We start from the raw sequence: 12106 nt of genomic DNA, 5'->3' as shown, positions 1-12106 counted from the left end.
CCAAACAAAATAATGATGGTAATTTTTTTCTTGGAAACAGTTGTTCAGACTGCAGTGTTTTATATTTGCAATTCAAAATTGTATTTCCTGAAGGACTTTAACTAGAAAAATAACCATATATGTGTGATACTTAAAAGGTCACGGTGAAGATCCATATTTAATTATAATGAACTTTCATTTGAGAATAATGGCAATTCTCATTCCTGTCTCTGCTGTTAGTGTTATTAGCACAGAACATGTCCCCCATTAGCAGCTTTACCCACTGTTGTGATAAACAAAACGTAGCACCAAAGGAGCTGTGTTCATTTGCAACTGTTACTGCTTAATGACCAATTTGTATTATGAAAATGCTGTGGGAGTGATGCAGGTAATAGGAAAATCAACATGGTGGAAAGGACTTGGACAGAAGAAGACTATCATTTGAATCTATTCTGTAATAAAACTGCTTTTAAGCTACAAAATGAGTTTCTGTTGTATTAGAGTGTAAAGCTAGGCTTCAAAAATATTACATATAATACATTACATTGTATCTTTTTGCATTTGATATTGGTTCCAGGGTCATAATGACATAAGCGAAGAGGACTCTTAAAGAAGAAAAGGATGTTAAGATTGATAGAAGGAATTTTCTAGGTGCTGCTTGAGTTTTAGAATCAGGAAATAAGACAGTATGAAATGCTAAGAGAAGCCTGATAATAGTTCAAAGTTGATTTGATTTTGAGTGAGGTTTTATGTCATTGTGTCCTGTAGCTTTCACGGCTTAGCATGGAAAACTATTCTCAAATACTACCACTTTTCTCAATCAAAAAACTGAGTTAATAATGTCTCTTCCTGAGAAGAAGATGATATATCTTTTGGACATTATATAGTATTAGTGTGTTTTCTGAATTCTCTAGAGTTTGTGTCTTTTAGAGTCTCATGTAGGACTCAATACATAATGTCTTTTCTTAGTATTTTACTTTTAAATGAAGGATTGAATTTTTAAAAAACAGACTTGTTGATATCTGTTAGATCTCGGAAAATAGAATTTGCACATAGTAGAATATTAATTTATTAAGAAAAATTTAATTTTAGATACTTAAAAATAAACTAGATACAGTCTGAATATACTTGGGATGAAAGAAAGTGAAAGTGAAGTCGCTCAGTCGTGTCTGACTCTGCGACCCCATGGACTGTAACCCGCCAGGCTCCTCCGTCCCTGGGATTTTCCAGGCAAGAGTACTGGAGTGGGTTACCACTTCCTTCTCCAGAGGATCTTCCCGACCCAGGGATCGAACCCGGGTCTCCCTCATTGTAGGCAGACTCTTTACTGTCTGAGCCACTGGGGAAGCCCAATATTTGGGATAAATGCTGGAATTTAGGGGTATAGAAGATGAGAGACTAATTCCTTTTTAGAGGAAGTTACTTTGAAATTTTTAAAAATAATTTTTTTTAAATTTTGAGATAATTGTAGATTCACATACAGTTATAAGAACTAATAGAGAGAGAATGTGAACTTTGTACTTGTTTTCCTCCAGTGGTAACATCTGTCCCCTGGAAAACACCCATCTTTTCTGAATTTAATTTTGCCATTTCAAGTATCTTACTTTTCATTCGGGATAATTCTCTGGAGGTATATGCAGATTCTCACGTGTTTCAGTGGTTTATTCCTTTTTATTGCTGAGTAGGTATTTTGAAATGCTACCATTTCTTTCACTGTTTACTTGTTGAAGGGCATCTGAATTGTTTTTGGTGTTTGGCTTTTAGGAGGAAAGCTGCTATAGCCATTTATGTACAGGTTTTCTGTGGACTTTTTTGTTTCTCTGAGATAAATGGTCAGGAATGCAGTTGCAGTGTTGAATGGTACTTGTGTGCTTAATTAAAAATTTACAAAAGTGCCACACTGTTTTCTAGAGTAGCTGTATTTCATTCTGTATTCCCATCAGCAGTATATGAGTGGTCCAGTTGCTCCACGTCCTCGCCAGCATTGGGTGTCAGCACGGGTTTATTTTGGCCATTCTGATGAGTGTGTATTGATGCGTCATGGTGGTTTTCTTTTGTGTCTTGAAAATGAAGTCGTTTAGTGAGACTGAGCATCGATTGCCTTCTGTATGTCCTCTTCAGTGAAATGTCTCTGTGTCTTTTGTCCACATTCTAATTGGATTTTTTAAATTTTGAGTTTTTAGAGTTCATTATATATTTTAGCTACTATTCTTTTATCAAATATGTGATTTCAAATATATTCTCCCACTCTGTAGCTTGTATTTTCATCTTCTTAATAGAGTCTTTTATAGATAAAAAAGTTTTAATTTTATGAGGCTCAATTTGTTTTTCAAAGTTTTTTTGCTGTCAAGCTTAAGAACTAGGTGTAGTCCTAAATTTTGAAGATTTTTCCCTACTGTTTTTCCATAAGTAGTTTATAGTTTTATATTTTAAATCAGTGATCCAGTTTGAGTGAATTTCTCTGTAAGAAGTGAGAGTTGGGTCAGAATTCACTTCTTTGCCTGTGGTTGTCCACTTGTTCTAGCACTGTTTGTTGAGTAGGTTACCTTTCTGCCTTGAATTGCTTTTGCACATTTTCAAAAATTAGTTGTGTAAGTCTGCTCCTGGGTTCTCAGTTCTGTTCCATGACGTATGTCAGCCCTTCTGCCAGTAAAAGAGTTTTGATTGCTGTAGCTTAGTGTCTTAAAATCCAGTTGACTATTTCCTTATTTATTCTTCCTTTCTCAGAATCATTCTAGGTATTTTAGTTCCCTTGCCTTTCTATATAAATTTTAGATTAATCTTGTCTGTATATACAATGTTGTGGATTGTGGTAGGAATTGAATTAGTTCTGTATATTGGTTTCAGGAAAAATTGACCTCTTTATTATGTTGATTTTTCTAATCCATGGACATAATATATTTATTCATTTATTTACTCTGCTTTCTTTCGCTAGTGTTCTATAATTTTCAGCATATGTCTTATAACATATTCGTTAGATTAACACCTAAGATTTTAATTTTTTTTTGAGCAGATTGCAGAAAACCAAGTTGTATCTTGAACTTCCCTTGTAGCTCAGTCAATAAAGAATATGCCTGCAATTTGGGAGACCCAGGTTTTATTCCTGGGTCAGGAAGATCCCCTGGAGAAGGAAATGGCAACCCACTCCAGTATTCTGGCCTGGAGAATCTGAGGGACAGAGGAGCCTGGTGGGCTACAGTCCACGGGGTCACAGAGTTGGACACAACTGAGCGACTCAGCTGTACACAAGCTGTGTCTTAAAGAATGACTGTGTTTAGTGAAGAAGAGAGGAAGGGCATTCTAGACAAAGGAAAAAAAATATGCAAGGAGCCAAAGGTTTGAGAAAACTAGAGTATGTAGTGGCACACAGAGAAAGATAAGAGATTCAAGCAGTCGGTGAAGCCAAATTGTAGCCAAATTGCCTTGATGAGGAAAATTTTTTAAGGCAGTGGGAAGCCTTATATGATATTGGAGTGCAGTGGCACTATCAGATTTTGTTTTGTATTTGTGACTCTAGTAGTGGTGAGGATACATTTGATGGGGCAGAGACTTGTAGCAGGGATATGAGTTAGGAGCATGCTCTTATAGTTGAGAAATGATGAGATATGAAGATAATTAGTTGTTTTTTTACATGTGTTTGAATGTTTTTCAAGTGTCTTTTGGGAGTCTACATAAAGTTTATCCTTTCTATGAGGGGAGAAATTAGGTTTGTTTTATTCATTACTCATTTCCAACAAATTACAGTGTTTAAATACACATCTGTGATAGGTATGTGTTTAATGAATGAATGCACGAGTTATATGTCTGTTAAGCAATTGGAAATATGGGCCTAGACTAGAGCTGGGAGACCTGCCTATAGATCATGAATCAGATTTTGGTATACATTTAGATAGTTGATAATTTAACATACAGAATAAGATTAAATAATTCCAAGGGAGTATTTATTATAGAATTGAGGCATAACAGGCTGACTTTGGATCCCAATGAAAATAAAAAATATGAATGATAAGTGGACAGCTGAAAAGGAATAGTGGTAGTGACTTGATGAGCCCAGTATAGATTCAAGGGAAAAAGCTCCGTTAAGGAGATGCACACAAGTCATGTTAGGGTAATGACTGTAAAGAAGTTTTGGATTTGGCACTTATGGCAGTATTGTTGTTCCCAAGTAAGAGTTTAGATAGTGCTTTTGCTAAGCAGAAAATGTGAGAAATGTGATGGAGAAAGAAAGGAGAACGTGAGTCTAGGGAAGGGAGGGCTGTTGCTGAGTGCACTATATGACAAGAAGACTGATGGAACAGTCTCCCAGAGGAATTGGGAGGGGAAAGTTTCAATAGAATGGGGAACAGATTTTCCTTGTACGGTAACAGGAACACTGCGATAGATAAATTTAAGGACAGTTTTGGTGTTTCTATTTTATAATTACAATTTGATTAATTTTTCTTTTATTTTAAAAGATAGGGATCTTAATATTATTTATAAACCTGTGTTTTTTTTCAACAATAATTTTGAGATTGTTTTATTTGCCCTTTTGAAGTAATTAGTCTTTGCCTTTTTGGGGATGTTCTTATTTGGACTAATAAAGTTAAAAATGGTTTAGTGTGAAATATATTTACTGATACTACTCCCATTAGAAATAACACATATGAAGAAAAAATATCTTTCATTTCTACAGATAATTTCTATGTTACATGGGGAGCCCGACATAATTCAGGAACCAGGTCAGTCCCAGGACAACCTTTGCCTCCCCATGGAAAACCACTTGGAAAACTAAATTCTTCAGATCTTAAGGATGTTATTAAAAAGGTATGATATGAATCATGAATTTGAATTGGAATTTGATTATGATTAAAGGCATTTTCAAAATATTTGTTGCAGGCTTTCTGAGGGCATAAAGTGAAAGATGATAGAATAGAAGAAACTGGTCTGTGTCTTACAGAACTTAGCCCAGTGTGTCAGATCTAACCAGAAGCACATGTACTTACACAGATAAGTCTAAAATTGCTGAGATTCATGCTGGGAAAAGGTATCTGAGGTTGGAACTATTAGAAGACTTAATATTAATTGGGAAATACCACTGTTATAATATTAGCAGTTAATGTAATATTAACTGCTCATCCTAGAGCAGTGGTCTTAGCCTTTAGTGAGCATTAGAATCACTTTGAGAACAGGAAAATATAGATGATTGGGTCCCATTGTGAAAAGTCTGATTCAATAGGTGCTAGTCTGAGCTTAAAAAAATCAGAAAAGAATCCAAATTTTGATGGGCTCCCAAATGACGTGGATGCTGCTGTTTCAGTGAAGCTTTTAACAGCACCGTCCTGCAGCATGGGTTTTTTGTTTTTTTTATATTAATTATAGTAAGCAACCATGTTGCATATGATTGCTTCAAAGATTAATATTTGTATGGAAGTTAGTATGGATTTTATACCAAGAAAGTTTTTCATGGTCTGGTAAACTGATTTATTTGACTGGAATGGATATTGCAAAGTTTGGGAACATGCAGATGTTGTTAAATATGTGAAAGCTGTCCTCTCTCTCTACCTTCCCTCTATCAATGGCTCCTGGCAGGGCATACTACCTCTTTATAGGCTTTTGATTTGTATCTGAGCAGTACATAAAAACGAGGGTTCACAAAATATTTTCATTTTGGCACTGCGTTTTGAGAGTTTGGAAATTGTTTTATACTCTGTGCACTCATGTGTTGTTGTTATGTTGTTTAGTTGCTCAGTCGTGTCCGAATCTTTGCATCCCTATGGACTGCAGCACACCAGGCTGTGCTTCACCATCTCCCGCGGCTTACTCAAACTCGTGTCCATTGAGTCGGTGATGCCATCCAACCATCTCATCCTCTATTGTCCCATTCTCCTCTGGCCTTCGATCTTTCCCAGCATCAGGGTCTTTTCTAATAAGTCGGCTCTTCACATCAGGTGATGAAAGTATTGAAGCTTCAGCTTCAACATCAGTCCTTCCAATGACTATTCAGGACCGATTTCCTTTAGGATGGACTGGTTGGATCTCCTTGCAGTCCAAGGGACTCTCAAGAGTCTTTCCAACACCACAGTTCAAAAGCATCAGTTCCTTGTGCTTAGCTTTCTTTGTTGCCCAAATCTCTCATTTGTACATGACTACTGGAAAAACCATAGCTTTGACTATATGGACCTTTGTTGACAAAGTAATGTCTTTGCTTTTTGATATGCTGCTAGGTATGTCATAGCTTTTCTTCCAAGCAGCAAGTGTCTTTTAATTTCATGGCTACAGTCACCATCTGTAGTTAGTCTGGAGCCCAGGAAAATAGTCTCTCACTGTTTCCCCATCTATTTGCAATGAAGTGATGGGACCAGATGCCATGATCTTAGCTTTTCAAAGGTTGAATTTTAAGCCAGCTTTTTCACTCTTCTCTTTTACCTTCATCAAGAGGCTCTTCCTCTTTGCTTTCTGCCATTAGGGTGGTGTCATCTTCATATCTGACGTTATTGATATTTCTCACAGCAGTCTTGATTCCAGCTTTTGCTTCATCCAGCTCCACATTTTACATGATGTACTCTGCATACAAGTTTAATAAGCTGGGTGACAATATACAGCCTTGATGTACTCTTTTCCCAATTGGAACCAGTCTGTTGTTCCATGTCCAGTTCTAACTGTTGCTTCTTGACCTGCATACAGGTTTCTTAGGAGGCAGGTGAGGAGATCTGGTATTCCTACCTCTTGAAGAAATTTCGGTTTGTTGTGATCCACAGTCAAAGGCTTTAGTGTATTCAATGAAGCAGAAGTGGTTGTTTTTCTGGAACTCCCTTGCTTTTTCTATGATCCAGTGGATGTTGGCAGTTTGATCAGTGGTTCCTCTGCATTTTCTAAATTCAGCCTGAACATATTTAAGTTCTCAGTTCATGTACTGTTGAAGCCTGGCTTGGAGAATTTTGAGCATTACTTTAATAGCATGTGTGATGAGTGCCATTGTGCTGTAGTTGAACAATCTTTGGCATTGCCTTTCTTTGGGATTAGAATGAAAACTGACCTTTTCCAGTCCTGTGACCACTCCTGAGTTTTCCAAATTTGCTGGCATATTGAGTGCAACACTTTCGCAGCATCATATTTTAGTATTTGAAATGGCTCAACTGGAATTCTATCACCTCCACTAGCTTTGTTCTTAGTGATGCTTCCTAAGGCCCACTTGACTTCACATTCCAGGATGTCTGTCTCTAGGTGAGTGATCACACCATCGTGTTTATCTGAGTCATGAAGATCTGTTTTGTATAGTTTCTTCTCTGTATTCTTGCCACCTCTTTTTAATATCTTCTGTTTTTCTTAGATCCATACTGTTTCTGTCCTTTATTGTGCCCATCTTTGCATGAAATGTTCCCTCGGTAACAAATGGTAAAAACTGGAGAGTTTGAAGTCTTCATACAACCTGCTTATCTTACACTGCTTTTTACTAGTTATATTAAAGATATTCAAAAGTAACTGACTGTTGTGGACTCCTGCACTTGTTTGACATCATATAATTTTTTCCTTAGAAAGTGCCATGTAGCTGGATTACTGGATAGATAAGAGAATGTGAGACAACACATATTTACTTAACCTCTTTTGTTGAGTGCACCAAAAATATAATATCTTAATCTAGACAATTAACAATTTGTTATATAATTAGGACTTATATTAATTATGTAATACTGTTTTTGGTTTTTTTAAAAGGGTCTTATTCACTATGGACGAGATAACCAGAATTTAGATATTTTGCTTTTCCAAGAAGTCCTGGAATATATGTCTAGGATTGACAGAGTGCTGAGTTTTCCTGGAGGTTCACTTCTGCTAGCAGGACGCAGTGGTGTGGGTCGTAGGACCATCACTTCTTTAGTCAGTCACATGCATGGAGCAGTGCTGTTTTCACCAAAGATTTCCAGGGGATATGAACTGAAGCATTTCAAGAATGATCTCAAACATGTAAGTACCTCACAGTCTTTTACTTTATTTGGTTTTAAATCCTAATTATTTATTATTATAAAAAGCTTGAATGGCCCTTAAATCTCTGATATACAATATAGTCTTTTTTTTTTTTTTTTACAATATAGTCTTTATTTTATTTTTATGATTATTTTCTTCATGGTTTTGCAAAATTATGTTTTTAGCTCTTAGTACCTCAGATTATGGGATGTTATATGGCTTGGTAAGCTAAACAAAAAGTAGAATTTAAGACATATGTGGGTGTATTTAAAAATAATCCTCTAGCTTTTAATGTTCAAGCTATAAAACAATTAAATGTTCTCCCATTAGTGTTTATGAACTGAATTTACTTTCCAAACTATATTTTGATTCCTCAATAAACTATCAGTCAATAAAAATAACTTAGTTTACCTACAGAATGAAAATTTTTACCAATATTTGCCAAAAAATTTTTAATGGGTTCCAGAATGTACTTTCTTATTGTGCAGGTGCTGCATCTTGCTGGTGTTGAAGCACAGCAGGTAGTTTTACTTCTTGAGGATTACCAGTTTGTACATCCTACATTTCTGGAGATGATCAATAGCCTTTTGTCTTCAGGCAAGTGAATGGGTTTTATTTAAAGAAAAATAAATGATATAAGTAATATTCAAGTGAAATTATCTTATAGGGAAGTGATTACTGGCTAGATTGCTCTCTCCCCTTTTGATTCCCCCTCTTCAACAAATGCTAAAGGACCTTCTCTAGACAGGAAACACAGATAGGGTGTATAAACTCGAACCCAAAACAACAAAGTAAATGGCAATGGGATCATACTTACCAATAATTACCTTAAATGTAAGTGGGCTGAATGCCCCAACCAAAAGACAAAGACTGGCTGAATGGATACAAAAACAAGACCCCTATATATGTTGTCTACAAGAGACCCACCTCAAAACAAGGGACACATACACACTGAGAGTGAAGGGCTGGAAAAAGATATTCCATGCAAATAGAGATCAAAAGAAAGCAGGAGTAGCAATACTCAAATCAGATAAAATAGACTTTGAAACAGAGGCTGTGAAAAGAGACAAAGAAGGACACTACATGATCATCAAAGGATCAATCCAAGGAGAAGATATAACAATTATAAATATATATGCACTTAACATAGGAGCACCGCAATATGTAAGGCAAATGCTAACAAGTATGAAATGGGAAATTAACAATAACACAATAATAGTGGGAGATTTTAATACCCCACTCACACCTGTGGATAGATCAACTAAACAGAAAATTAGCAAGGAAACACAAACTTTAAATGATACAATAGACCAGTTAGACCTAATTGATATCTATTTACCCCAAAACAATGAATTTCACCTTTTTCTCAAGCACACACAGAACCTTCTCCAGAATAGATCACATCCTGGGCCATAAATCTAGCCTTGGTAAATTCAAAAAAATTGAAATCAATCCAAGCATCTTTTATGACCTCAATGCAGTAAGATTAGATCTCAATTATAGGAGAAAAACTATTAAAAATTCTGACATATGGAGGCTCAACAACACGCTGCTGAATAACCAACAAATCACAGAAGAAAAAAAAAATCAAAATATGCATAGAAATTAATGAAAATAATGAAATAATAATAAAAATGAAAATAATAATTAATGAAAACACAATAACCCCAAACCTGTGGGACACTGTAAAAGCAGTGCTAAGGGGAAGGTTCATAGCAATACAGGCATACCTCAAGAAAAAAGAAAAAGTCAAATAAATAACCTAGCTCTATACCTAAAGCAACTAGAAAAGGAAGAAATGAAGAACCCCAGGGTTAGTAGAAGGAAAGAAATCTTAAAAATTAGGGCAGAAATAAATGCAAAAGAAACAAAAGAGACCATAGCAAAAACCAACAGCCAGAAGCTGGTTCTTTGATAAGATAAATAAAATTGACAAACCATTAACTAGACTCATCAAGAAACAAAGAGAGAAAAATCAAATCAATAAGATTAGAAATGAAAATGGAGAGATCACAACAGACAACACAGAAATACAAAGGATCATAAGAGACTACTATCAGCAACTATAAGCCAATAAAATGGACAACTTGGAAGAAATGGACAAATTCTTAGAAAAGTACAACTTTCCAAAACTGAACCAGGAAGAAATAGAAAATCTTAGCAGACCCATTACAAGCACAAAAATTGAAACTGTAATCAGAAATCTTCCAGCAAACAAAAGCCCAGGACCAGATGGCTTCACAGCTGAATTCTACCAAAAATTTAGAGAAGAGCTAACACCTATCCTACTCAAACTCTTCCAGAAAATTGCAGAGGAAGGTAAACTTCCAAACTCAGTCTGTGAGGCCACCATGACCCTAATAGCAAAACCTGACAAAGATGCCACAAAAAAAGAAAACTATAGGCCAGTATCACTGATGACCATAGGTGCAAAAATCCTTAACAAAATTCTAGCAAACAGAATCCAAAAACATATTAAAAAGATCATGCATCATGACCAAGTGGGCTTTATCCCAGGGATGCAAGGCTTCTTCAATATCTGCAAATCAATCAATGTAATACACCACATTAACAAATTGAAAAATAAAAACCGTATGATTATTTCAATAGATGCAGAGAAAGCCTTTGACAAAATTCAACATCCATTTATGATTAAAACTCTACAGAAAGCAGGCATAGAAGGAACATACCTCAACACAATAAAAGCTGTATATGACAAACCCACAGCAAACATTATTCTCAGTGGTGAAAAATTGAAAGCATTTCCCCTAAAGTCAAGAACAAGACAAGGGTGCCCACTCTCACCACTACTATTCAACATAGTTTTGGATGTTTTGGCCACAGCAATCAGAGCAGAAAGAAAGAAAAGGAATCCAGATTGGAAAAGAAGAAGTAAATCTCTTACTGTTTGAAGATGACGTGATCCTTTACATGGAAAACCCTAAAGACTCCACCAGAAAATTACTAGAGCTAATAAATGAATATAGTAAAGTTGCAGAATATAAAATCAACACACAGAAATCCCTTGTATTCCTATACACTAATAATGAGAAAATAGAGAAATTAAGGACACAATTCCATTCACCATTGCAATGAAAAGAATAAAATACTTAGGAATATATCTACCTAAAGAAACAAAAGAGCTATATATAGAAAACTATAAAGCACTGGTGAAAGAAATCAAAGAGGACAAAAATAGATGGAGAAATATACCGTGTTCATGGATTGGAAGAATCAATATTGTGAAAAGAAGTATACGACCCAAAGCAATCTATAGATTCAATGCAATGCCTATAAAACTACCAACAGTATTTTTCACAGAGCTAGAACAAATAATTTCACAATTTATATGGAAATAGAAAAAACCTCAGATAGCCAAAGCAATCTTGAGAAAGAAGAATGGAACTGGAGGAATCAACCTGCCTGACTTCAGGCTCTACTACAAAGCCACAGTCATCAAGACATTATGGTACTGGCACAAAGACAGAAACATAGATCAGTGAAACAAAATAGAAAGCCCAGAGATAAATCCACGCACCTATGGACACCTTATCTTTGACAAAGGAGGCAAGAATATACAATGGAGAAAAGACAACCTCTTTAACAAGTGGTGCTGGGAAAACTGGTCAACCACTTATAAAAGAATGAAACTAGAACACTTTCTAACACCATACACAAAAATAAACTCAAAATGGATTAAAGATCTAAATGTAAGACCAGAAACTATAAAACTCCTAGAGGAGAACATAGGCAAAACACTCTCCAACATAAATCACAGCAGGATCCTCTTTGACCCACCTCCCAGAATATTGGAAATAAAAGCAAAACTAAACAAATGGGACCTAATGAAACTTAAAAGCTTTTGCACTACAAAGGAAACTATAAGTAAGGTGAAAAGACAGCCGTCAGATTGGGAGAAAATAATAGCAAATGAAGAAACAGACAAAGGATTAATCTCAAAAATATACAAGCAACTCCTGAAGCTCAATTCCAGAAAAATAAATGACCCAATCAAAAAATGGGCCAAAGAACTAAACAGACATTTCTCCAAAGAAGACATACAGATGGCTAACAAACACATGAAAAGATGCTCAACATCACTCATTATCAGAGAAATGCAAATCAAAACCACAGTGAGGTACCATTTCATGCCAGTCAAAATGGCTGCTATCCAAAAGTCTATAAG

The 12106-nt window shown here is 35.6% G+C and overlaps 1 protein-coding gene across 3 annotated transcripts in view; it reads left to right on the top strand.

Moving 5' to 3' along the window:
- The window catches only part of DYNC2H1 (dynein cytoplasmic 2 heavy chain 1), a 395598-nt gene that overhangs the window by 107756 nt on the left and 275736 nt on the right, over positions 1–12106 (top strand). For all 3 annotated transcript variants that reach the window (XM_043892886.1, XM_043892813.1, XM_043892970.1), the window contains 3 exons: positions 4652–4782; positions 7672–7920; positions 8409–8517. In XM_043892886.1, coding sequence (XP_043748821.1) covers positions 4652–4782; positions 7672–7920; positions 8409–8517 — 489 coding nt within the window. The remainder of the gene's footprint in view (positions 1–4651; positions 4783–7671; positions 7921–8408; positions 8518–12106) is intronic.

Source organism: Cervus elaphus, chromosome 1, assembly GCF_910594005.1.
Source record: "Cervus elaphus chromosome 1, mCerEla1.1, whole genome shotgun sequence".
NCBI classification, from domain to species: domain Eukaryota; kingdom Metazoa; phylum Chordata; class Mammalia; order Artiodactyla; family Cervidae; genus Cervus; species Cervus elaphus.
This window is presented reverse-complemented; position numbering and strand designations above follow the sequence as displayed.